Source organism: Dipteris shenzhenensis, chromosome 15 (assembly GCF_047967505.1).
Source record: "Dipteris shenzhenensis isolate YYH24624 ecotype China chromosome 15, Dip_SZ_1.0, whole genome shotgun sequence".
Taxonomy (NCBI): domain Eukaryota; kingdom Viridiplantae; phylum Streptophyta; class Polypodiopsida; order Gleicheniales; family Dipteridaceae; genus Dipteris; species Dipteris shenzhenensis.
The window spans coordinates 7,260,390-7,288,306 of record NC_141610.1 but is presented as its reverse complement, the minus strand read 5'-3'; the positions used below and the strand labels follow the sequence as shown (position 1 = coordinate 7,288,306).

The following is a 27,917-nucleotide window of genomic DNA, read 5'->3' as shown; positions in this document are numbered from 1 at the left end:
AATTCCCAAAGCATATCTGCCTCGACCTCCTTTTCCACCATTTCTTCCTCATTGACCAGAGGTAACTTGAAAACTTGAGAGATGATACTTGGATTCACCATGATACCGGGTGCAAGCATGCCACCTGTTCGTTGGAATTTGTCATATTGTTCCAGGGTGCCGAGATAGCTCTTCCATACCTACCAAGGGAGTGTTGCATAGTCCATTAGCTTGATGATTGTGAGCCATTCTCTGTGTCTTTTGAGATCGAGGCTGATGCGAAACGTTTTCAGCGACATTGGCACGGAAGCTTTCCCTTGGCTTTGCATGAATTGCTTCTTGGTGATTGGTGGCGTATCGTCCTCTATATTGCTTTCTGTCAAATCGTCAACAACTAGAAGGGGTGTGACCTCTGCCTGCTATCTGCGTTGCTGGTGGTGAGGAGAGGAGTTGTAGGAGTAGGCTTGTGAGAGCTTTGACTATGGACGAAGGTATTGTCCATGCGTGAAAGCAGACGATATCTCCCTGTTGTGCGTTGGCTTTGCTACATGATGCTGAATTTGGTGCAAGGGAACCGGCTATTCTCTGGCGGTGTGATTAGTGTAATCTTGCAGTTTCTTTCATTGGCTAGTAGGAGGCATTGCATGTGTATGCGAATGACGGGTAGAGTGATGTTGATGAGATTTCGTGAGCTGTGGAGTATGGTTGGACAAAGCACTTGTAGTGGTAATGATGAGCTTTGGTGTGGTAGAAGGTGGTTTGGCGTCGATTTTGGTGGGAAGGAAGTCGGATGACGAGGTTAGCCCATCAGGTGGTCAGAAGCTGGTCGGACCATGTTCGGGTATCCTAGAACTGGTCGGACTGGAGTTTGAGTGTGCGAAGATGGTCGAATGCAAGTTTGGGTCGGCGTAGATGGTTGGACTCAAGTTTGGGTTGGTGAAGATGGTCGAGAACTCGAGTTTGGGTCGGCAAAGATGGTCGGACTCGAGTTTGGGTCAGTGAAGATGGTCGGACCACTGGTCATTGTTATGTAGCTGGTCGGAATGCGGAGTAATTGGGGCCATGTTAGACAGATGTCTTTCTGCAAGAACCCCATTGCACAACTGTGTTGCAATCGGAATTGTGGCGGATCTTTCATTGTATTTGTTGTAGGATCACCTGTGGGGGTTAAAGGCCACTGTACCTTAACCCTAGTTATGTACAATAATCAAACACATCTATATACGGATGACATAGAAGATTAGGGTGTTCTGCACCCACCAAAACTTGTGTGGCTTTATCTTCTGGCTCTCCCTCTCTCTCTCACCTTCTTCTATTTTGCTTCCATTGTTGAGATCTTTCAACTGGTATCAGAGCGCGGGTATTCTAGCTGAGCCCAAGTGTGTGCCTGGAGCTCGAAGTTTGCTGCTACAGCTCTGTGGGAGGAAGGAGAAGCTCCGTCAGGTGACTTTACCTACATCCTAGTGTACAAAGACCTTGCAAAAACCTTTGGAAAATTCTCTGAGTGCTTTTTTGCAAGCCAGCAAGTGGTTTTGGAGGAAAAAGACGTTTTTTAATGATTCCCTTGTTCCTTTTGAGGACGAACGACTGAGAATCTAGAATGACCTTTAGAGGCAACCATTGTTTGCTTTTGGTGTCCATTTCACTTCGGGAGTTCAAAAACACCTTTATTCTTGAATTTGACATCATTTAGTTGGATTTCTGATTCACTGTCTTTGCTTCAACATTTTTCTGCCAGTGTGTTGGAACTCGAGTTTGAAGTAACCATTCGCACGAACGACTGAGAATCTAGAATGACCTTTAGAGGCAACCATTGTTTGCTTTTGGTGTCCATTTCACTTCGGGAGTTCAAAAACACCTTTATTCTTGAATTTGGCATCATTTAGTCGGATTTCTGATTCACTGTCTTTGCTTCAACATTTTTCTGCCAGCGTGTTGGAACTCGAGTTTGAAGTAACCATTCGCAGATCTGTCAATTCCGGTGGACTCAAGAGGTCCTTAAATTTTTGTGTTGCTCATCATTTGCACTCCGGTGGTGTTTACAAGCAGATCTGTTTGCAAAAACGTTTTTTGGTCCATGTGTTGGACCTGGTGATTGGGACCCAAAACTGTCTGTTCCATTGCATTCCGGAGGCCCAAAACCCCTACCTATCAGCTCTTGCATGATTCCATAGAGATTTGGAGACATTTTGTCTCTCTGAGGCGCCACATCGTCTGTTTCGCTATCAAAAATCCATTCAAAGGTTCAAACCTTTGAGTTTTGGATTACAAGTCAATTGCAAGGGTTGACTCCCATTTCCCATTCATCGGTTGGGATTTTGGAGTTCTAACAAAAGAGAGATATTTGCATATTGTCTTGTTGAGTTCGATCATGAGGTGACGCCCATGTTTTGAGGCATCCTGGGTTCTATTTTCACTAACAGTCATTGTCGTGGGGTCGTGATTTCTTGGATATACTTTATACAGATCACTCTGGTTGCAGTTTGATCTGTGCGCGTTCATTCATGGTTTGCATTGGTTTGTTGCGGATGTTATAGGCCATTTGGATGCATTATGATCCTTGTTGGATGCACTGATAGGCCTAGATTTCCTTGTGGGATGCTTTATTGATGGACATTTAGCACACATATGCTATTTTATGGACAGCTTCGACACATTGTAGTTGATGCACTCATAGTGCTATGCTCTCTTGGATGAGACATTATTGATGCACTCATAGTGCTATGCTCTCTTGGATGCTATTTTATGGACAGCTTCGACACATTGCAGTTGATGCACTCATAGTGCTATGCTCTCTTGGATGAGACATTATTGATGCTTATGCCCATGGATGGTGTTTATGCTTGAGGCATTTGGCTCTTATTGCATTGAGTTTGCCATTGTTTTGTCATTGCAGGTTGACATTTTCTTTTGCACCAGATTTGCTCATATGGATGCATGGTATATGCACATGAGTTTTGATGCTTTGAGCCTTGAATTTTGGTGACACTATCCTTCATTAAGGCATACATATCTGGGTGCACCTGGTATTTGGTGTGATTCTTTCTTGCAGGCACTAGCATTTGGGATTTTGTTTCATTTGCACCATAGCATCCTCTTCCATGTCTGAGAAGGAGTTTTTCAGCATTGTTCTCTTCATGTCTAGTCTACCTGCTGCAGACTTGCTTACCACTTCAAATGATGCATATTCCCAGGGTTGGATCTTGGATTCTAGTGCTTCATTCCATGTTACTCCCCATAGGAAATGGTTCTCCACTTATGAAAGTGGAAAGACAGGTTGTGTGCATCTTGGAAATAACTATGGATGTGACATAGTGGGAACAGGTGACAAAGTTTTCTTTTGCAAATGGGTCTACATTTGTTTTAAAAAATGTGAGACATGTGCTTAAGCTGACCAAGAGTCTCATTTCAACAAGATGATGCTGGTTTTCAAACCACTTTTAGCTTTCAGAGTTGGAAAATTCAGAAGGGCTTTATGGTTTTGGCCAGGGGTACCAAGTGTGGGACTTTGTATCCCTTACATGTATCGGGGGTGTCTGATCATGTTGTTGCAATAACCTACCAGCCAAGTACTTCTTTATGGCATTGCAGGTTGGGGTATATGAGCCAGAATGGAATGAAACTCTTTTGCCCTTTGGGTTTTGTACCGCATTTGAGTTTTTTTTACTTTGAATTTTGTGAGCATTGTCTCTATGGGAAGCAGAATAAATCAGCCCATAAAAGAAGGGGAAAGAAAGAGCTTGAAAAGCTTGATCTGGTGCACTTAGATGTATGTGGTCCCGTGCCTACACGGTTATTAGGTGGGGCTATGAATACCATGTGACATTCATTGATGATGCAACTAGGAAACTGTGGGCTTATGCTATAGCTTGGAAGAGCAATGTGTTCCAAGTATATAAAAAATGCTAGATTTGGTTGAAAATCAATCAGGTAGAATGCTTAAATGCCTACGGACTGACAATGGTGAAGAGTATCTCTCTTATGACTTTCAACATTTCTATGATACACGTGGGATCAAGAGGGAGCTCACATCCCCTCGTACTCCAAAGAAAAATCCAATTGCAGAATAGATGAACCGCACCATTTAAGAAAGGTTGCAATGTATGCTTTCTAATGCAAGTCTTTCTAGTGGTTTTTGGGCTGAGGCAATGAAGTCTAGAGTGCATGTGATCAATAGATAACCTAGTAAGAGTTTGCATGGTGGTATTCCTGAAGAGGCATGGAGTGGAAAGAAGCCTAAAAAGATTTGTAGAGTGTAGAACCGGAATGAGGTATTTCAAGAAGGTATTCAGACTCAAGCTCTATATAGTATCTAATCACAAAAGACCTTGAAATAGCACTAATTAAAGCAATTAGTACTACCATGTAGAATGTAGCATAGCTTGCCCCAACATGTTACGTTTGGCAATGTTAATCCTTGTTATAGTACTTCTATGTGGCGCAAAATATTGGTATACTACTAAAATCTCATGTTCTTCTATCTGATTAAGCGTGCTATGAAACAATAAGCATGCTAATTAGCAATTAGTGGCCAACGCTAAACCTTGAACTAGTGGCTAGGTTGTAAGGCAAACAACAATGCTTTCTAGCACTTAGTAGTGCTAGTTGGAAAATAACAGTGCCCTAGTAGTAGCTATCTTCTAATGTAGTAGTTAGCATTGCAATGTCACAAATTCATAGAGCCATAAATCTAGTAATTGCTATACTAAACAAGATAGTTTATTAGTATAGTATAACATGGTGGATTGTAGTGGTATTGCGGCTTGGGATCAAAAACTAAAATGTGATCTCGTGAGATTAACAACTTTTTGAGAAGAAAAATCTCAACAACATACAAATACCATGTGCACATATTGTGAATAGTGTGCTAGGGTAGAGTGGTATAGACTAACATCCATATTAGGTCAAATCTAGGGCAAATGGGGAGCAATTTTGATCCTATATTCAATAATTGTATGTAAGTCTATATAGTGCAACCTAAAGAACGAGCTCAAGTCATCTTCAGTTAACTTGAAGAATGTTATGAGAACCTAGTAGAAAGAACAGCCATTTAAAAGCATATACCAACATTGACAAAGCTACAATCACTTTTGTTGATAACGGACAAACAAGTGAGCAAGCCTTTACAGCCTCAAACAAAGGTAGAGAAAGAGGAAGATAATCATACAAAGGTGGTGATCATCATCGGCATCGACACCCAAACCATCAACAACAAATAGAAATCAAGAAATAGTCAACAAGTCGTAAGGAATGGTTTACACAAATGAAATATTTGGAAGGAATAGAGATTGTAATCCATCGTACTAATAGTACACCAAATCCTATTCAAGGAAATGGAAAAGTATCCATGGTCAAATATTAGGCAAGAGAAAATTGATAGATGATGTACTCTATGTTTCAAAAGCTTAACAAGAATCTCATCTGATGGACGAATGACATAGAAGCATTACTGTGTTAATCTTTGATAGAGATTAATGCACTATTGGAGACAAATCGTAAGGATTCTAACTTGTTGAGAAGCAATGGAAGAAGATAGATTATTTACTTCATCAAAGAAGAGTCAGAAGTCTTTGATATATTCAAAGAATTTAATACCAGACAAGCAAGAAAAATAAGATACTCAAATCAAATAGAGAAGATGAGTATGTCTATTATAACATTCATGAACCTTTCCAAAGATCATGGAATAGGAAAACAATTCACATGTGCGTCTACACCTCAACAAAAATGCAATTGCAAAAAGAATAACAAAACATTGGTTGAAAGTGCTAGCTCCATGTTAAATCAAAGACACTTACCCAAGCTATAAAGATTTATCCAATTCAAGATATCACATCTTATAAAGCCTTTACGTGCTATAAGCCAAAGAATGATCATCTTAGAATTTTTTGTTACATAGCATATGCACGTATACATTATGATCACAAGAGGAAATGTGATGTAAAATCAAGAAAGTGCATTATCATTAGATACAGTGAGCATAGTAAAGCATACAAACTGCACGATCCAATCAATGAGAAAACTATTATCTCATGAGATGTAATGTTTGATGAAAATTCAGAGTGAAAAACATCAAATACACATAGGAGATAATTATATCAAAAAGTACAAAAGGCACAGAGTTGGGTACTAAAAAGTAAGAAGAGCAAGAAGAAGAACCTTGAGCAAGACTACAAGAACCCAGTAGGTAAACAAGAGGAAAAAGACACAAATATTAATATATACTCAAAAAGGTAAACCTATTTAAGTGAAAAGCACAATTATGAACTAAGGACAACCATTGTGCAAATAGAAGAGCCAATATATTTTGAAAAAACCTAGAATAGTAAATAGCTATGAATGAAGAAATGGATGCACTATACAAAAAATAATACATGGGATTTGAATGACGTACCACTAAGAAAGAAAGCCATTGCACACAAATGGCTTTAGAAGAAAAGTAGAAACAATGATACAATGCCAAACTAGTTACAAAAGGATTTGCACAAAAATGTGGGGAAGACATGAAGAAACTTATGCTCTAGTAACTAAAATGAATTTCATAAGTTTTATGGTATTACTGTGAAATGTATAGAACCTAGATGTTAAAAATGCATTCTTGAATGGATACCTAGATGAAGAGATATACATGCATCAAGCACAAGGGTATGTGGAAAAACAAAAAAGTTCACATATTGAAAGAGAGCTCATATGGCTTAAAACAAACACCCAAAATTTGATAAATTTAAGATATGCAAAATCCAATGCAAATCATGCACTCTACTACAGAGTTCAAGGGGAAGATTGCACTTTTATATGTAGATGATCTTATACTGATAGGCAACAATGGAGAGTTTATCACATAGCTAAAGAAAGATCTATTTGCAAAATTTGACATGAAAGAACATGGCCTCGTACACTTGTCTAGGCATAGAATTTTAAAGAGATGCAAGAAGCACAACTATGATCAACACAAATATGGTGACAATTTGCTAAAAGAGTTCCATATGCAGAATGGCAAGGTTGCACCAATCCCAATGCAACAAAATATGAGGCTGACCAAATATGAAGAATGAAGAAAAGCCAAGAATGCATGAAAGTCACTATAGATAGCATGAAAGGCACTATAGATAGCAGGTGGGATCTTGAATATATATAACAATAGCAAGAGTTGTTGTATGTTATAATGCCAATTCATTGGCAAAATTTATGTATGCTTACATATGCATATGTATACATGTGCGTGCGTGCGTCAAATTTTATCCTTGGGTCAATCCAAAACACTATTGTGGCAAGCCTATTCTTAACCCTAATTCAAACCAAAACACTATTGAGACAAGCCTATTCTTAGCCTTGGCTACTAACACCCCTAGGTTTGACTCTTCCTGAAGCCCTCATCTTAGGTTTATCTAGCCATAATCTTATCTCTCTCTCTCTCTCTCTCTCTCTCTCTCTCTCTCTCTCTCCTTCCTTCTAATCAAAATGAGTTCTCACAATCAACCCCATATTATGTCAAGTTGAATAATCTAACCCAAATACTCTCTCTCTCTTTCTCTCCTCCAATATACAGGTCAAGAATTCTATGCTATGAAATTAGCAAACTCTTGCTTTACGCACACCCCCAAAATAAAAAGGTGGTAGTCTAAAATCCTTTTGAAATGCTTTACCCACACCCTCCCTCCCCCTCCCTCCTTCCCTCCCCCTCCCCCCTCCCTCCCTCCCTCCCCTTCTTCCCTCCCTCCCTTGCTAGAGAATGTGATTTCGCCTAAAAGTTTATAGCTTCAATGCAAAATAGACTAACATTAAATAACTTGTTATCAATATCCGCTAGAATGATATACCTTCGTAAGATCTAAAATATATTAAAATCAATATCCTATCTTACAAATCAAAAGAAAAGAAAAGAATTTGCTGTTGCGGCTTCACTGTATGGTGAAGTGGAGTCCACTGTATGGGTAAGGGCAGTTGTCTGTGCAACTTTCCAATTCCACACGGATATTCCAAAGGCATCTCAGTACAAAGGTCCTTCGATACAATGGGATACAACGCAGCACGCAGTCGACTATCGAAGCATAACTCCGTAAAGATGACGAGTTCAGGGGGGTTCGAAGAATCGATGGAGACCAGCAGCTACAGCACGAGTGGCGTTGGTTCTTCCAAGCATGGAGTTGGTGCACAAGATTCCTTACATTCTTTCATTCCAAATTCTTTTCTTTTCTTTTGAGAGCTCCGTGTAGTTTATACGACCTGCGCTGGATTGTTCTGTGAAGGGGCAGAAGGGGGAACGAAAGAGTTGTGCGAAGCTTGTTTTGCAGAGGTGAATTCAGACGCAATTGGAGATGGAGGCCAAACTGAGCCTATCGACGCAGGTATACGGTCGTCTTGTATTTGTGGAGAAGGTTGGGGGGTGAGAGCTTTGTCTGCGTGAGCCAACGAGCATCCGCTGTCTGGTTGATGGCTAGTACAAACAGCACCGCGACGGTCTAATCTGTTGTTTCGAGCTTCTCAAAGTGCAAAGAGGGGATTCGTTTGTGTACAACACCTGCGTGGCCTTCATCTGCAACAACCGTATTTCATTTTCATTCTCTTGAACGAAGACACAGCAGATAGTCGCACTACTCTGCCCAAACTCTCCGCTGTAGTAGATAGCAAACTGGCTGCGCCACTCATCAGCTTCCGATAAACTTTGCTCTCTACTCCTCCTTCCGCCAGGGGCAGAAAAATCAAACCGTTGAAAGGATCTGCTTCTTTCTCAAGTCAGGCTGGGACTCAGAATCCCGAATAGTGATCAATAACATGGATAAGCTTACGAATAAATCTAAGCAGTCTTCGCGTAGACGTTCTCCCTGTTAATCCAGTCGTTTCCTTTGTAGCTGTTTTTCCTTTCACTCGCCACAAATCGCGCGCACCGAGGTGGGGGCCTGTTGATAAAAAACGTTTTGTGAAGGTTATCAGTGGACAACTCAATTGCCTTTTGCTGGATGAAGGATAAGGCATCTTGAAAATAGGTTGCGCATCGAAATGCATCTCTAGGCAGCACGCTTGTGTGATTTGTTGAAGCGGGAGGCTGCTGAAACAATGTCCTGCTGCAACTCCAGAAACCTTCTTGGCGAGCGAAAAAAAAAAAAAGGAGAATTGGATTGATCACGCTACGTCAAGGCAACAACAATCCGCCCGCCACTCAGTTAAAACATATAAGCGGTCTTTTTCATCATCTCGCAAAGAGAGACTGATGTGTTGTTCATTTTTAGCTCCTATATGCAGGTGGCCTAGTATCATGCGCCGCAAAATGCACTAATCAAACTGTGTCTCCTGCAGCAGTGATCAAAATACCTGTAGACCTCAGCAAAGGCAAGCGCCGAGCCGATGCAAACATGCGTTGTGAAGAAAAACGCCCATGCAGAAGTTTTCGATATAGTTTCGAGAATGTTGCTACACAAGGCTACACCGAGGCTAAGAGTTTTTGACTCCATCTAATTCTTTTCAAGTTTGCATCGACCATACAACGTTCTTTAGGCGCTCTTTCCATCTAAGTTTTCGCCAGTTCTATACTTTGACATGTGTGCCACATACCAGTATGTAAAATCCTACGCAACAAAGGTACCTGCGGCAGTATGAAATGCACCCTGGCATTGTACGTTGGTCCAGCAAACGAAGCTGTTGATTTCGAAGATTATATCGAGGATAGTGTATCTTCCGTGATGTAATCACTGAATGTAGGGGTGCATAGCTGTAAATAATCCACTTGTATATATCATTTGATAAGCAAGTATTTAAACCCTTCCCCACCCCCCCCCCCCTCAAAAGAAAAAACAAAACTGATTATATGGTTCACACAATTTTAATAAACTGCGTACAAGCACATGCCGCGTTAAAATATGCTAGAAATGTTTTCGATAATTTCTGAAGCACGTTTTCTAGCTCTTCGGAATATGAGTTAAGCTAAAAGCGATCAGGCCCAACTCTCAAAACGAGGCACATGGCAAAGCAGCAACGGAGGCTGGACCATCCAATCTGAACCCAAAGGCATTGGTACCCACAATTCCCAAGGTCGGCAATTCGAATGCGCTACCTGTCCTAAAAATTGCGGAGCTGTCAGAGTACGTCAACCACCGTTTCGCCTTTGAGGGACGTGCTGTGGCTAAGTACGGGACATTTAAGGCACGAGATGCCACCTACCCCATATACATGCATGTTGATTTTATTGACTCTGCTTGTTACGAGACAGTTACTTTACATGTTCCCCACAACTATGTTTTTCAACTAAGAGAGATCATAGAAGTCGATGAATTTTACCGTGTGCAGGGATCCTCAATCGCCAAAAAATCCATCGGCGAGGGTGGGATATGTGATGTGAAATTATGTGTGGACGCCATAACCAGTGTGGTAAAAGCAGAGCCTTTTGATGGAACACTATACTTTGTGCTTGAGAAAACCATTAGTGTGTATGTTCCATGGGTAATTCAGCAAATGCAAAATGGAAAAGTCCCATTCACTTCGGTTATATGGACACCATCGCTTTTGTGATAGTGAAAATAGACCTGGACAGCCCTTCAGCCGAGCAAATAATCATTGCAGATGGGCCTAATCCAAAAGATCGTGCTACAGTAAGGCCCTGCCACTTGTGTCTTTGTCTATAGCAATAAGTGCAAAAAAACTAAGTACTTGCATAGTTGTCCTGTGTAGCGGATCCGCGCCCGCTTTTAACACAACTGATTCAAGAGTTCCATGATGGTGGTATTGTAATGTATGTGGCGCGAAACATCTCATACATGCGCGCAAGACATGCTCTTGCCATCTTTGATTTCACTGTGCTTGCTACAGTCCCAGAAGGTAAACTACGAGAGAGGTTGCTCGCTACCTTTGCATGGCAAGTGTCCGACCTCAGGTATGGCCAAAAGGTAACATTTGCAAAGAATTTTCTTTGGTGGGGCAACCCTTCGTTGGCTTCTTCTTTTTGAAAATCGATTACCTACCTCTTGTTAATGGTGTGTTGCATTTCAATGACTTGAATGGCCCGTTGGTGGAGTTTCAGTGCGGCGAATGTGCAAGCTCTCATGTCAGCCGTGATCCCTCCCATCCATTCTGCTACATTTGTGATAGCGTCCAAAACATTGTTTGCATTCCTTTGTTGAAAGGCCGTGTGGTATTGCGCGATGGCTCCCACGTCGACGTGAAGCTCCGTGGCACATTTGTGGATGTACTTCAACTACGGCACCCTTTTATTCAATACTACACACGTAGTGTTGTAGCTTTTGCTTGACTGTAAGCCTTCCTATGATTTCACTATAAGCAGTGCAAGTTTTGTCACTGCTTTCGATGCAAGCTCGTAGGCTTTAAACAATACGTCTCCCTAGCTGACTTTTTCATCACAGGCATTTCGTACTGTACATAGCCCAAAATAAATTGTGATGAAGCTCTGTAAATACATGAAAGCCATGGCTGGAGCATATACATTCTGGAATAAAGTTTTTGTACATATTTGAAGTACTTTCCATTTCATTGTTCTCTTCTTTTGCCACTTTGAAAAGCATCCTTTCCTTCTATTATTCGATTCGTGAGACTTTTCGCTAACCACAGCAGTCGGCCCGTCAATAATGGAAACACATTCTAACATCAACTCCTTCAACCTTCTGTGGGACATGGACTTCATGGCAAACAATCCCAAGTGTATAGACGTACTAACTATAGCAGCACACTTTCTTCCTGGCCAAACACGAGAATCTATCCTTGCCGCATTGTGCGAGGACTTCAAGAATACAAGCCTCAATCACCAAACCTCTTTGGATGATTCAATAGGGCCTGTTGCACTCCCTCGCCCTGCACTGTTCCCCACAACAAGCTTATTATTAGCTATTGAGGTTGTACAAACTTCTAAAGGCCTGCTACATTGTTGTTTGGAGCATATTTCGAAAAAAAATTCAACGGCATTCACGATGATCCACTGTGCAAAACTGGCCATGACTGAGGTCACTGAAATTGGCCCTTCGTTTGCAAGCCTGCGCCACACTACTCTCGTGAACAATTCTTGTTGTCCTCCAATGATGTCACCGTTGATCCCAACTACGAAGAAGCGCAAATACAATGCTTGAACAACCGAAGATGAGGCAGCTTTAATTTTATCATGCACACGCATCTAGAGTTTCCCGCAAAAGAGATCGTTGCACGCTTACACTTTGCGAGGCATGCGTGACAAGGTATATAGATTGTGGGCGACTGCGCCGCTACCAAGCATTGGTCCAATATCGACGCAGGAACTCCCTATAGCCCCCCCGAGTGGAGACGCTCGTGCCTTCATTGGAGGTGCTCATGCAATTGATCCGGGCAAGGGAAGCAGGGCTTACGATAGAAGCACTGCGACACCCCAAAAAAGGAAAAGACATACTTGCAGTACTCAAACAATGTACATGAAAAAGATAGAGGACACTCCAAGCCATGCATGTGCATGCTGTGGGTCACTGTGCTTCAACACAAACTTGCGTCAGCATTGGTAGACCTTCTCAAAAACATGGGAGTTCACTTACAGGACAGATTGAAGGGTGAGAGATGCATTTGCTCCAACTGTGCACGCCAAGCGAACCAAATAAAAAAGCCAAAGCTTTGCTTCCAAAACATGCGCATGGCAACTAAAACCAAGTACACATCGACTTTGAATCAGGTGGAGGAAAGACTAGTTGCAATACGATTCCCATTTGCACAAATAAGGGAGCCTACATATGAAGAGCAATATGAGCTTCATGGCAACGTTGTGAATGTTTTTGTAGATATTGACCGAGCACAAACAATGCTCCCTAGGTTTCTTACAAACAATGCAACCGTCCTTGTTGCAATCAAACGAAAGCTACAATACTCGCATAATTACATGGGCGATCTAGTGCGGCCAACATCCACAATTCGCACGCTCCTTGAACTTTTGCAAGCTACATTTTACAGACAAAGCAATGTTCAGGTGAATCCACTTTGGCTGTCACACATAAGTACACACTACAAGGGAAGCTACAAGAGGACCAGCAAGGCAACACCCACACAATTGAAGATGCGACGGAAGAGATCGTCGACACAAATACACTTGTACATGGGCTATACACAAGCCAACAAATGGTGGATTTCCAAGATGCACCTGTGGTTATTGCTCCATCCAAGGGGTTCTCGCCACTGAGCATATTCAAAGACAAATATTGCGAGGAGATGGCCTTCCCAGCACTATTCTACAACCATCCACGTGCATACAACATTTCGAGCAAAGCAACCTACCAAGCAATTGCAAAATGGGAGCTACAAAACAAGGACAAGCGCTTCGGTACTTATATCAACAATCTATTCTTCAAAACAATGAAGATCCTCGTACGGCAAATACTTTTATCAACATGGGTTCGAATGCGCAAAGGGCAACTCAAAGGTGAAAAACTGCAAGCAAGAGATGCATTGATTGACACCAACATAGACAGACTACTGCAATCAAATATTGGCTATCACGACTTTACCTGCCTCCGCACTTCGGTGGACTACAAACGACGATTGAAGAGAGAGCTCTTCGCTATGGTGCACCAACTTGGTCCGCCAACTTTCTTTGTTACATTCTCTACAGCGGAGAAGCTATGGGCGCCATTACTACAGTGCTTGGAGAGTTTGCACGCACGTCGAGTCATAGCAAGACAAGCACAACATGATTTGATCGAAAGAGCGCATGAGAGATTGGCAACGCAATACTGAACATGTAGCACATCAACACCAAACAGGTGACATCCCTCTACCTCTCTTCCCTCGCTAACGAGCACAACTAGGCAGTTCTATTACATCAACACGAGCGAACCTGGTGAACATACACTGATTCTAAAGAGACGGGCACAACTGGAACAACTAGAATCACAAAGCACACATTATTTGCTGACATCGTAACAAAATACAGAAAGCATAACAAAACATTGCACCACATTTGCCTCGCAAAATTCGCGAGCGAGCACACCGTGCCAAAGATCCAAAAGACTACTCGCAAAAGGAGCCATACCATAAGATTCAACTACAACAAAATGAAAGACCCTGAGAACCACTACAGGGAGTAATGCCTACTATACTCACCTTTTCAAAATATTGAACACACCCTCTCAATCGAAAACCCGACCTAGTGTGACATGTACAATGCCAACGACCACGATTGCAACAAATTGGGAGCAATTTAATAAGACCAACACATGCAATGCGGTGGCCAACCCGACAAACTCATCCGCTAGCTCAGCAACGACAACAAGCCTCGAGACCACAGTGCAGGACATGTTCGATTTCGAGGGAGAGATCGGAGTCCACCCAAAAAAGGAACCTAAGCACCAACAATGCAACATCAGGCTCATACCAAACAAGAAACACTACGTGTCCATACGCAAACTAAATAAACGACGCATCCTCGATGACATCATGCTCAAGAAAAGGCTATACCCAAACAAACCATTCCACCTATTCTTGTCAAGAGAGAGAAGTACAAGGAAAACATTTACGTTGCTAACGATATTGCAAGCACTGCTGCGGCTCTACTCACATAAGCAAACTTCACACATTGACCTCCCAAGGGCACTAGTCCTTACATACACCTAACGAGCGACGCACACAGTTCAAGGAATGACATTGCACGCGGCTCTACATCTCCCGCCATTGACATCCACATACACTGCATTGTCATCGAAGAAGCTCCAAATATTTTCCATGCATATAAGGACGTGCAACTCATTGTGATTAATGCAATATCTTTGGTAGGAGTCACACATTTATCGCCGCCAACATGCACATGCACATGCACAAGAGAAAGCACAATCATAACAAAGCCCCTCGAGGGGGTCGATGTACTCTGCGATGACCTTTACCAAGCGAGACCGACAAAGGACTCCTAGATATTTGCAAGAAAAATGAGAACATCAACATTGCTCAAATCGTTCTGGAGAACACACATGCGCTACTACTAGCTCGACCTGCCCATTCGCCAAACCAACGCAAATTTTCTCTCATTGATAAATAGGATAAGGATCGATACTCAAACAGACCAAGACTTAATAAATTTGAATAAGGCAAACCTCGCTGAACCGCCAAGGAAATACCTTGTCCTCCACCTCTTCTAGACTAACACAGCAAAAAACAAGCACAATGACTACATTTTCGGGACCATCGACAACCCATCTCACATTTTGGAAGCAACCGACGTTAGGCATAGAACCTACAAGCGCGTAAACATGCCGACCGACATACGACTAACGACAACATTGCACAAACAATTGCGCCTCAAGAAGATTGTGAAAATATGTGCAAGCAATCTGGACACAAGCGACGGCATGGTCAACAGTGCGGATGGGATATTTAGGGGAAGCACAACTAATACAGAAACACCGGTGTTTTGGATCGAATTTCACAATCATCGTGCAGGGACAAAAGCGAGAGCAAGGAACAAGCACCTATACACAGCAAACACACAACCACAATGAACCCCAATCACACGGGTGGCAAAAGAATAAAATCACCTCAATAGCATTACAAGGAAGCAATTCCGGATTCAGCTAGTAGCTAGGCGCACCATTCATTAGTCACAAGGACTGACCTTGGAAACAGTAGCTTTTGACCCCTCCGACATAAAAAGTCGCGGACTAGTTTACACAGCGCTATCATGAGTGCGCAACCCAAGCAACCTTTACTTGTTGTCAAAGCTAGAAAAGAAACAAATCAAGATGGACATACAAGTCTAGCAAGAGTCACGACGACTATCAGAGCAATGCGGATGGGTGTTTGAGCACGAACATACAGAAGAGACAAGAAAAGAGCGATTCACTTTACAATGCCTTAACACAAGATCAATGAAAGAACACGCACAGGACATCCTCCATTGCGAAGAAATTCTCAATGCAATAGTCTTCTGCGTGCAAGAGACAAGAACAACAATAGACGGAGTCATCAAACTACCACGTTTCAAAGACTCTTACATCACGGCGGGTGTGGGAATAGCAACATACTATAAAGACTCCCTCCACCTACAACAAAATATTGAAACAAATGGAGACAACTTCCAATGCTTGACAACAATCTTCAAAACAAAAAAAAACAAAGCCATTGCAATCTTTAACATTTACAAGTCCCCCGCAAAAAGCACAACCGGACTACAACATCTGCACAACGTATTACAAACAATTCCAAAAACCACAACAAAATACATGGTAGGAGATTTCAATGTGGACTACAACACAAACCAATGCAAAAAAAACAACTACAAGACTTCATGTCACACAATAACCTTCAACAAGTTGTAAAAGACCCAACAACCATTTACGGATCGACTCTCGACCACATCTAGACAAACGCAAAAACAAACACCGAAAACACAGGGACAAAATATACATACTGGTAAGACCACTCCTTGCTATTCACAGACATGGAAACACATTGAAAAAATGAACTTTACCCAACCAACATGAAAAACAAAAACATCCACGGGCAGGACAATTGGAAAAAAATCCACCTTGTTATAAAACAAACAAAAGAACATAGGAAAGAAAGGAGTATGTAAGTGCCTTTAGACAAAGCTATCAGTAAATGAAATTTAAATAATGTAGTAAGCAAAGCTACGCTTATGTTCTCATCAGTATCCAAGCATGAGCTACCATCTGGGTTTCGACGGATTCTGGAATAATATCCACTAATATAGCTCTCTAACATAATTCACCTTACTTTTCTAACATGCGATTGAATGAAAGAAAGGCTGCTCTAAAGCTTTGACCTACATTAAAAAACTACTGCTTCCAATATAGCAGAAGAAAAGTCCTACTCCATACCTATATATAGGACTTCCAGGCACACACAGGTGTTTCCCATTTACAGAATTCAGAGCCGTGAGTAACGTGGGTGTTCTTTATGAAAGCTGTAGGAACCATCACCTTGAAGGACCTTCCTAAATTCAACAAATAACATCCCCTTGAAGAATCACCCTTTCAAGTATCACATCTTCAAATTTTATATGAATTTGAGTAGAAAGGACGGTACTTTCCTTGAAAAGAAGTGCTGTCTTTGGCAAAGCAATGGGTACTTTAAGACAGTTTGGTAGTCTTGTAGATCAACAATAGTAGCATGCTCTCAGGAGTCTCCGCCTATCTATATACACAATCTTCCACAGTTTGGTAGCCTTGAAAGTTCATCAACCATAGCACGCAAACATGTGGTCTCTTATTGAGTCTCAGCCTCTCTATACCAGCAATCTTCCACAGCTTGGTATCCTTGAGAGTTCAACCATAGCATGCTAACATGTACCAGCACCCTTCTGTTTGGAGCTCTCCGCAAACTTTATATGAGAGCTCTTGTGATACTACAAAAGCTCTCATCTTTGTAAAAAATCCACAAACGACAGAACGAATGAATACTGAAACAGAAAAGAAATAGCAATGAAAAACAATGAATACATCACCAAAGCCAACCTTAAGAAAGAGGAAGGCAAAAGACACAAAAGGCTTAATGGATGTATTTAAAAAAAACATGCTTGATATTTCTTTATCACCCTTAATCACATCAGGCATGGGTTTTTATAACAAGATAATAAATTTCCCTGGGACCTCCTATACAGCTTCATCATTTTTAGGACTATGGTAAACAATTGCCTCGGCAGGATTGCTGCCCTCCTGCTATTAACTGAAGAGGATTAAACAATTCAAATATACGCAAGGAGGCATCAATCAAAACACTTAATTTTCTTGCAGCTGAAAGTATTGATATTGAATGCCTTCCGTTTGCTTGAGCCAGGATACATCACTTCCCTGCAGGCATACAGCACACCACTCAGCTTCTTTGCACAAGTACATTTTCATCCGTGAAGCAACGAACATTCTCAAAAAAAACTTTCATTTCAACGAGCCTTACAAAGGTCTGGATTGACACCTCAGAACAGCCTCAAGTTCTCTCTCGTCTTCGCAATTATATCCAAGAGAATACGCTCTGGCTGCAGATGCCAGGGAATGACGTAAGAACCCTAAGAAGCCTGTGATTGCCTAGAGCCAGTATCATAGATCAATGAGCCAAACTTGTTACAAATTCCTCTCAATAGATGACCGATAAGCAAAACATCATGACACAGTCAGTACCAAGACGACCAGACCCCATGAAAGGCTCTTCCATTTCTTCTGGCACTGCATTACTATCCATCAGCTGATGGCCCTGGATGCAAAGAACACATATATGAGCTTTGGAACTAGAGGGACAGCCATGCTTCACAAAGACTCAATATGCTCAACTTGAAATGAAATCAAAGGTCCTTACCGATACTGCTGCTTCTTCTGCAGGAGAAATCCATCGATCAAAACAACGTCCTGATATTGTACAGACTAAAAGGTCATTCGATGGATCCAACATTGTCTCCCGACATGTGTCGTCACACACTGCATCACATGTAGCAAATGCAGGATGATCAGTCAGCACAATTAGTCACATGAAAGACATGGAAGAGTGCTTAAAAAACCAAAATACATTCGAACTCCATAACAACTAAAAATTTAACACCCTTTAAAAAATGGATGTATAAAAAGAGAACTTGCCATGAGCTCTGCCAGTTTTTTCACACAAAAACACGTCTCCAATTTGAAAATATGAACACGCCTTGCCAGAACACAAATGGTTTCCCAAGTATACATCTGGCAGCCCATGGCTACGCCTCCAAGACGTGATTTGTTCTGCTACGGTAGTATCAACAATAATTAGATCGTCCTTCGTCTGCATCACCAAAAAGAGAGCCTATCCACATTAGATGTTGATCAGCAAGCTTGTAGAAAATGCAAGTTCAGGCCTGGATCCAGCGACATGTTTGTATATAATTTCACCTGCGATGGAAGAGGCGCCTGGCTTCGTTTTGCAGCCTGCATTTGTATATAGTACTCTCGAAATTCTGCTGGGGTATTCCTGACAAACTCAATCATGTCTGCCCTATCACGCTGTTTCCCAAAAGGCCGATACACGCAAAAATCAGTACACTTCCAGCTTTTTATGAATAGTAATGGGTACCAAACTCCTAAAGAGTTCAAGCATAAATGTATAGTGGTGAACTATCAGATGAACCTATTTTTAAAGAAGTTACCAAGAGGGTGATTGTAGTGCAATTGTGTGTATTTGAGAGTGGTCTGAGAAATAGTGTGTTTGGAGTGTGTCAAGTGACCTTTGAAAGCGTTCATCCCCTTGAGCATTCTTTCTCCCTCTCTCCACCATGGTTTTCTACAGCGACTGTTGCGAAATAATTGTAAACATTAAATGTAGGTAATTGGTTGGATTTTTTGGAATTCTTAGTCGCCTGGAGTTGTCTTCAAAGTTTAAATTCATTTGCACAACGTTTTGTCCAATCATAGCCTCTGAGATATGTCTAATTTAATTTCATTTTTATTACATTTTGTCCATTTACAGCCTATGAGATACATCAGATCTCTGTTCCAGTCCCCTGACGAAAGATGGTGCCTCTCTACACAGCCTTGCTCAAAGGCCTGAGCAGGTGCGCTAGAGATGAGGGTACAATCTAGAAAGAAACCCCTCTGTTTCACTCACTGATCGCTGGTAGAGAAATCAAGCTCATTTTCAATTTTGGACATTAAAGTCAGTCACGCTGAAAAGTTTTTACGTTTAACTTCTTATACAGTTGTATGGCCATGGTTTAAAAAAAGTATCCCATTGGCTGTCAAAGCTAGTAACTGCAGAGATAGAAGAATGTGGCTGAAGTTGGAAGTCCAATCACTATATTCCTCTGATGCATTTTCCATTCACTTACAAAACACATATGGAATGCTGCACTTTGAGTGAAACTACTACTTCTTGATGCCCTTTCGAAGTTCAACCTAAGACCGGGCCCTCGAGCGAGAGCAAGTATATCTCTTGATGAATTAATTAGATGTAACAAAGCAAAGAGCCTAAACACATGGCACAATATCCATATAAAAAGACAAAATGATCTTCCAACATATGATAAAGTACCATTTTGCTTCCAGAGCGTAGAAGAATATCCTGTGATGCATTACCTCAAAATACAGCTGCTTCCAAGCAGAGCCTCGTGGTCCTGTGCCTTGACCACTACTCGGCAGTAGTCCCCATCGCAGACAATACCTGAAATACAAGTGCGACCAAACAAAGCTGTTTGAGCATCAAAAGGCAAAGCAGGACTGTTGAGAGATCACGATGAAGACCACAATGCATAGCTGCAGCAAACAGGCCCAAAGGGAATAGTAAAAAAAAGCTAGCAAAGAATAGGACAGCCTGCCTTTATTACAAAAATTAAGCCCAGTCTAAGCCATCAAAGTAAAAAAGATAGAAGAAGGATATATTACAAAGTAACGAGATGCCTGCTGTCTTTCATGAGTCTGCACTAAAAGAATGTGAAGAACTAACAACGTAATTCATCGACAGTGAGTCAGATAAGCATGTTTTTAGGAATATCTAAGCTGGAATTCATGATCCTGTAGAGATATGTCAAAGATGCCCATTTCATTTTCTTTTACAAGTTATTTCATAATATTGTTCTTTTACAAGTTATTTCATAATATTGTTAAGGACTAGCAATGTAAATATTCGAAAGTGACTCAAATGAGCATCTTTTTAGGAATATCTAGCACTGTTTTGCTGGAATTCAGTGGCGGAGGGATGACTCTCTAGTAGATATCTTTTGTAAGTTATCCCAATGCCAGCTACAAATGTAAAACTGTGGCACGCATTATATAGAACTACTTGTGATGAGAAATAGTGCTATAGATGAAGCACAAGAGAGAATTTCACCTGAAAATAAGGAAAGGGCCAAAGAAAGAAAGCATATATCTTGGTAGGAAGCAAGCATGTTTACATGGGAGCCCAGGGCCAACACCCAAGAGACGACTTAGTTGGCTCTGGAACTGAAGGAGCAAGAAGGAAAGGATTGAAGCAAGAAAGCCTACATCTTGGTAGGAGGCAAGCATATAAAACATGGGAGCAGGGCCAACACCCAGAGACAACTGCACCAGGTTCAGTGAAAAGAGTTGCAGATAAAGCACAAGTGCTATCAAAGGTCAAAACTCTCACAGTGGCTATTTCAAAACTCTCACAGTGGCTTGAAGCTCTGCTGAAACAACACATAAACCTTGAAAAAGAGAGCAACAGCGAACATAAGGATATAAGGATGGGTAGCAGCAACTGTCACATGCACCTTTGCACTTGGGTGTCATTGTGACACACTGGACTCGATATTAAGCCCCGGGACGAGTCAGGCACAAGCTACATATGTCAGTCTCCGAACCCTTGGGTCAGTCAAAGTCCTCTAGTACCCTATGGAGAACTAGTTAGCTAGTTAGATGTCAGCCTAGTTACTTAGGTTGCACTTAGGGCTAGTATAGGTCAAAACACCAGCCAACAGGCTGCCTTTTGAGGGCCTTGCAGCAGCCCAACCAAAAGGCATCTGGGTTGCCCCTGGTCAGCAGATTTTGCTGACCAGGTCAAGTCATTTGACCTGATCCAGTCAGTCAGTTGACTAGAGTAGCAGGTCGGTCAACCTAGACTGCCAGTCGGCCAGTCTACTAGGCCAAAGCAGGCCTATTTAAGGGGTTGATTGGCCCCTTGTTTCCCCATTCAGTCAACCAGCTTCCAGCATTATTCCAGCCCCGTTGCACCTCCAGTTCGGGACCCAGATAAGCAGCAAATTCTCCTGTAGCAAATCATGATTCTTGGCAGCACCTCCACTAAGCACAAGGCGGGTTTCGACAGCATACGGTTAAGGTTTGAGCAGTCTTTTACAGTTCAGGCATTTCATCTCTCAGTATTTACTCAATCATCTCTCAGTTCTCACCCATCTCTCTCAGCTCTCTCAGTCCACATTCATCGCAGTTCATCTCTCATTCATGCAGACAGCACTAGGCTCATCACTAGCCTCACAAAGTCCACAATGTGGACTGCATTTTTCAGTTCTCCAAGAAGAAAACAAATTCTCCCCTATATTGAGGGAGGGGAAGTGGGTACAGGGACCCAAATGGTTGTCAAATTTCTATCTCTAACCCTTATATCTCTTTCATCTGTCTGTGGTACATAAGTAAAGATGATTCGCTAAAGTTTTAAAGAGGGTCTTGCTGGAATTACACGATCATTAACCACTGTATGTTACATTGGTATCAGAGCTTCAGCTTACGATCCAGCTTGACTACCACGAGTGCATGGTTGTGCTGAGATGCGGAAAGATCACACATCCAAGCACCATGGATCAAGAAAGAAGAGGAGTTCAATGAGTTAGACTTCCAAGAAGATAGAAAGAGCCACGTTCCACAAAGCACTCAAGGGATGATGGAGGTGTTTATGGAGCCCAGGTTGAAGAAAACTCATGGCAGCTGAAAGAAAGCAAAAGACAAATGGACTTGACAAAGAAGCAACTCAAAGAAAAGGAGGCAAAACAGCCTCAAGAATCTAGAGGAGTCTCAGATTAGAAAAACTACTCTTGTTGATGCGAGAGGAACGCAAGAATGAGGAGGCACTTCAACACTCAAAGCTCGCCCAGACCAAGAGGCAGCACAGACTTGACTGAGAGGCCATGCTACTTCAGCACCAATAGATGTTGGCTACTATGCAGAGCGTGTTGGCTTCTACACCCGCACCGCCCTCTGCACAAGTTTAGGTAAGTCCACACACAAGGTCCGCCCAAACTTCACCGTCGACAGTTAAGTGTAGCCACTCAACCATTTTCTTTAATATGAATTCAAGATGAGCAGGACAAAGTCCATCTCGCAGCCCCTCATCTCAATGCTGAAGCGGTTACATAATGGCAGCATTGCACTAGTAGTCATACTGACCCTACCACAAAAGTCACAAATTTCATATGGAATACGTCTGTGTCAAATCTTAAGTCATGTTTTTTCCCTCCCTAGTACATGCTTGACCTGTAGGATGAGTTCTCTCATCTATCCCAAAATGCTTTACCTATGTTGTCCTATTGTAATAGGATCATCACGTTGGCGCAGTAGTTGGGAGTGTCTAATTAAAGCAGATCATCAGAGGTCTAGACTCCATCATCCGCTTTCCAGTATGGAACTTCGACACACTTACCTACGAGCAGGTGTTGACCCTCGCTCAAAATCAAGAGATGATGTTGGAAGGGGAGGAAGCCCAAGCACATCCAATCAGCTGCCAAGGCTCAGCCGCAACACCCTGAACACGCACGGGCAAAGGCACAAAGCAGAAGGACATGCAAACCAAAAGAGAGACCACCAATCACCTAGCGGAAAGAAAGACAATAAGCGTAAGAAGGCCCCATATGAAAAAGCAATGGAGGGTATTACGGGAGGCTACCTACATCCCAATGGTGCCACCCCAAAAACCATTATTTCTTTCGCCATCAAACTGCGGGACACATGAAGAAGAATTGTCCAAAGTGGTTGGCCAAGCTTCAACCGTCGCTTCTGCGGTGGCTGCTCTAGCTCCCCCACCCAGCTACTACCTTCAATGGTGTTCGAAGGTAAGAAGGAGAGTGACCTCGAAGAACAAAAGAGGACTCTTATTGGGGCGTATGGTACAGCTAAAGGGCAGCAATTTATTGTCCTTCTCAATATGGGGAGCTCCAACCTTGCCATCTCCTACAATTGGCCAAGAAGATGGGGTGCAATCTGGAACCTCATCAACTTGCCGTGGACAGGTTCACACCTAGGTTACGCACACAAATCACGCACAAGGCCACTCAAATTTCATTTGCAGTTCAGAAAACCTCATTTCAGCGAGATTTCATAATTACATCTTTGCTTGCGTGCAGCCGTGTAAAGGCCGTACAGTAATAAATGATCCTCGGGGTTCACGCCACAATCCGTACAATAATCAATGTGCCTCGAGAGTCACGCCAAAAGTTCGTACGGCTGCACGGCAGCCATACACTGCCTAGGAATGCGTGCCTTCAGCCTTGGCCTGAGTGCAACAGCAGAATTGGGAGCTAGCTGCAAGAAGCATGTGCAAGAGCAGCAAATACTGGCAGGGAGAGCAAGAACATGCAACGAAATCAGCTCCAAGAGCTTCTGCAGATTGAGGATGCTCTAGGAGGGTGAGGGACAGAGATGGTAGGTTGAGGGGAGCACATACATTTGCATGCATGCCACTTGGCCCTTCATTAAAGTCCTAACCACCATACCAAGCACAACGTTGGTTGTCCTTGGGCCAAACTTTAAAACCCTCTTAAATGCCTACGCCTTGACCCTAGAACCTAGTGGGTGCACTTACAAATTGCCCCTAGGGACTTCTAGGAAGTCTGCAATTCCTCTAGCCAATCCCTCACGGACAAACTATTACTAGACTTAACCACGATTAACCCCAAGTTGAGTTACATTAAACTTTACATCACTTTTCACGTCCTCATGACATGGCTACTACAGCACCAATATTAAAGTTAGCATCGAGGGACGATGATCGATCCCTTCTTGGTCATTACAGATGTAGTCATGTGGCCAGTGGAACAGTAACTATAGCAAGATGAAAGACACAAGGCTTACTACAGTCGTAAGTTGAATGCCATCGAGAAGGATTATTCAATAAATGATAGAGAGTTACTCCAGGTGATTCACGCATTAAAACATTAGAAGCCTTTCCTCTATGAACAAACTTTCATGGTTAAGACAGATCACTAGGCACTTAAGTGGCTTCTAAGTGGCTTCAAGCAATGCCTAGTAGTGGAGAGTTTACGAGGCATGGCTCCATTTTCTTCTACTTCTTCAGGGTGTTTTGTTGCCCTTCATTTGATGAATTTATTGCTCCTCCTATTCCAACCCATTTATTAATTAGTTTTGGTGCATGGAGGCTTAACTTTGCTTATCTATGCCTTAATTTATTTATCTTTAATTGACCTATGTTTCTCTAGGGCTTAACTTATCGAGGCATTAATTAACCTATGTTTTACCATGGCTTTATTTATTTTGTGCATGCACTATGTGTAGGGGGGGGTTCCCCAAACATTCAAGAAAAGAATTCAACCCAAAACCTACTTTTTGACAAGCGTGAGCCCTATCACTAAGCTATGAAGTATTATTATATAGCCCTTTCCTTATAGTAGTATTATAAATCCCCCTCCCCAATCTCACACGTGCCTCCCTCTTTAATGCCCGTCCCCCTCCCCCCTTCATTTAATTCAAGCTCTCCCCCTCCCCTTCCATGAGAAATTATTGCCCATCCCCCTCCCCCTCCTTATTTAATTCAAGCCTTCCCATCATATACCACTCCCCCTCCCCCCACACCAACTAATTAATTAATAAGGGTTTTTTTCTCACTGGGGGGGGCCTATTTTGCTCCTCCATCCATAAGCTCTTTCTTGTTTACTTCTTGCTTTTCTTAAGGATATTGATACCCCTTTTGCCGATGTCCAACCAATATATGAGATGAATCAATGCCCTCTTCTCTCCTTACTTTTAAGCCCAATAAAGGTATGGATGGACCCGTTAGTTGGAAAGTTCAGCCTTTTAATACACCACAGCAATTGTGGGCATGCCAGAAATGGCTTGAAATCAAGAGTCCCAAGCAGCTTTGCTTTCCCAAGATGATAGAAACAATGAAAAACAAGCTATCAATTGGACACACTCCACCCAAGAAATTGTGTTTCTAAAAATTAACTCAGGCTTGCAGCAAACAAACTTTGTATTTCTAGGAAACTTAGGATCACAGAAGACTCATCAAGTTCCAAAACGTCAGCATACACTGAACCCTACTTCAAACAAGGAAACAGCTTCTTACAGCCTTCGCCAGAGAGACTCGTCAGATGCCGCTTTTCTAAGAAACTGGCAAACTGCTGCAAGAGTTACAAGGTCCTGGAAAAATCAGATGCTAAGAATCACCATCCGTCAAACATCTAATGCTTTCCCACATCTTGTTTGCACAGTGATGCTTAGTAAAAAACAATGCTTGAACAAGAAACAAAGTACAGTTCAATTAACTACTTCTTATCAGTGAACTACCTCTGATGATAAGAACTTAAAAATATTCTGAAAAAGTTCCACAGGTATTGTGCTGAAGTTTCCACTGTCAATGGATGGTATATTTGCTTCACTCTTCCATAAAACTTCAGAAGCTTCACAATCTTTGTCAATGCAAGACCCTTTAAATAGCTTCTCCTGCGCCTCATCCTGCACACATTTAAGAACAGAAAACAGATATCGTTACAGAACTTGTAAATGTGTGTAGTCTTCAAAGACGTTTGAATGCAACCTCTGAATTAGTACCCAAAGTTCCTTAGTTGTACCAAATCCAAACCAAATAGAAAATCCCTGAACAGACTCCTGAGCACCGCTAACAGTTGCATCTCACAAGTATTTCACGTGTTCAATTCTGTCAAAGAACAACTCTCACAAAAATAAAGAGCTCAATAAACAAGAAAGGAGATTCTGATACCGCAAGAGATTGGAGAGTAAGTACAACTGACGGGAAGTCTAAGGGCTTCAAACAAGAATGGCCAGCTCATTTCATCAAGGCTCCATTTATCAAAGCTTCTAGAGCATTTGGCTTCAAACAAGAATGGCCAGCTCATTTCCTCAAGGCTCCATTTATCAGAGCTTCTATAACATTCATCTCATGATTATGAATGGGGAAATGTCTCATAAGGATCTCCAAAACTTCTAGAGAGCCCCAGCCTTAAAAATTCTCTAATATACAAAGCTTGCTAATGCAAAACAGGATTACCAGGATGATCTGGCACTCTTGTGTTGAAATACATGGGGCACATCATATACACAATCATCATCAGAAAGCTATTGCTGAGTATAATCCATGGTGCATGTCACTCAGTAAAAACTCAAATACATAAGAGGAAACAAGTGGCTGGCTCAGGGTTGCCTACATTCAACGTATGGAACGCTCCATCCCGTATGGTCACCTGTGGACTAGGGTTTCTGGCCGATTATTTCGGCCCGTTTTTTATCGTTTGGGGCCTGCCTCTCCTCCAAACCTACATATAAACCCCTCTCACCCCACCCCCTCTCCACCAAGCACTCTTCCCAAACTCCCACTTCCCCTCAGAAAGATATAAGGAGCATCTTGATGCTGACACTCCAACTCCTTGAATAGTCATCCAAGCAGGTATACTGTTCCACAACGAAAATATCGTGAATATCATCTTCGCTGCCATCCTGCGTGTTCTCTGGCCAAGCTATGAGCTGATTCACTGCAGTAATTGCAGATGAGGTGCTTGGCCTTGTGGTCTTCAGTGACAGTGCTGCTCACAGATATAAGGCTCCCCTGTAATTGATGAGATAACTCACCATTCCTTTTCTTTCAAAGAAAAGACTTCTATTTAGTATGAAAGAAACTCCAAGAGCAAAGCTCAGCATAAACGTACATCATACGAGGCATGAAAACACAAATATCCAAAATCAAATTCTTGTAAGAGAGCTACAGAAAATCCAAGGTTGAGGCTGAAAGTGCCACTTCCACCCTGTGGAGGACTCCGGGAAGAATGGGGAGCTGCTCCAATCCCTGAAGAAAACAGTCCTCCTAGAAGAGGATGCCTGTGAAGATCCCTGAAAATAACGTGGCATTTGACTATAATAGTGCTCGCAATACCATGTAGTAGCTATGCCAGTTGAGCTTTGAAGGCACATACTTTCTCAAGCTCTTCAATTGGTATTTGGGACAGAAAGACATGGGGAGAAAATGTAAATGCTCTTTTAAGTGACCACCCATTAAGCTGTGTTTCCATTGATCAAAAGCAATGGCTTTCATCTCATTCTCATTAAAGAAATGAGAAAGGGATCACAAAGAACTCCTTGCAAAACATCTCATATATGGGAGGAAGGGTATATATTCGATGTCATCATAGCATTGTGCAACAACACGCCAAGGCGGGCTTTCCCTCAATCCTAAACTACCACTACAGATCAGCCTTTTTATAAGTTGTGGCGGACAGGGACCCATCATAGAATTAACATGACTGGACATGCTGTGGAGGGCTCTGCTACAGCATTATCAGAGGAGAAACTTCGTTTAGGCAGGACCAC

General features: G+C 42.1%; 2 protein-coding genes across 3 annotated transcripts in view; one reads left to right on the top strand and one right to left on the bottom strand.

Annotated features, from left to right (window-relative positions):
• The first annotated feature begins 8,007 nt into the window (after positions 1-8,007).
• Positions 8,008-9,581, top strand: LOC147893287 (uncharacterized). Its single transcript, XM_087385493.1, has 3 exons — positions 8,008-8,129; positions 8,229-8,327; positions 9,223-9,581. Exons 1-3 carry the CDS (start codon positions 8,045-8,047, stop codon positions 9,423-9,425), a joined length of 387 nt encoding a protein of 128 aa, XP_087241619.1. The 5' UTR covers positions 8,008-8,044; the 3' UTR covers positions 9,426-9,581.
• A 7,865-nt stretch (positions 9,582-17,446) lies between these two features.
• LOC147893286 (F-box family protein) overlaps positions 17,447-27,917 on the bottom strand; it is a 34,823-nt gene continuing 24,352 nt past the window's right edge. Inside the window, exons 2-10 of one of the 2 annotated variants that reach the window (XM_087385907.1) lie at positions 25,884-26,051; positions 25,663-25,736; positions 19,971-20,055; positions 18,792-18,902; positions 18,510-18,684; positions 18,235-18,353; positions 18,060-18,132; positions 17,839-17,917; positions 17,447-17,735 (exon numbers count right to left, since the gene is read on the bottom strand). In XM_087385907.1, coding sequence (XP_087242033.1) covers positions 17,651-17,735; positions 17,839-17,917; positions 18,060-18,132; positions 18,235-18,353; positions 18,510-18,684; positions 18,792-18,902; positions 19,971-20,055; positions 25,663-25,736; positions 25,884-26,051 — 969 coding nt within the window. In that variant the 3' untranslated portion in view covers positions 17,447-17,650. The remainder of the gene's footprint in view (positions 17,736-17,838; positions 17,918-18,059; positions 18,133-18,234; positions 18,354-18,509; positions 18,685-18,791; positions 18,903-19,970; positions 20,056-25,662; positions 25,737-25,883; positions 26,052-27,917) is intronic. The other variant, XM_087385908.1, reaches the window with a different exon arrangement.

What these genes read in the sequence shown, in the direction of transcription:
- LOC147893287 (XM_087385493.1), top strand. Translation starts at nt 8,045, where the DNA reads ATGACGAGTTCAGGGGGGTTCGAAGAATCGATGGAGACCAGCAGCTAC. An exon ending in TTCTTCCAAGCATGGAGTTG is followed by an intron (nt 8,130 to 8,228) that starts GTGCACAAGATT and finishes TGTTCTGTGAAG; the next exon opens with GGGCAGAAGGGGGAACGAAA. An exon ending in AACTGAGCCTATCGACGCAG is followed by an intron (nt 8,328 to 9,222) that starts GTATACGGTCGT and finishes TCCTATATGCAG; the next exon opens with GTGGCCTAGTATCATGCGCC.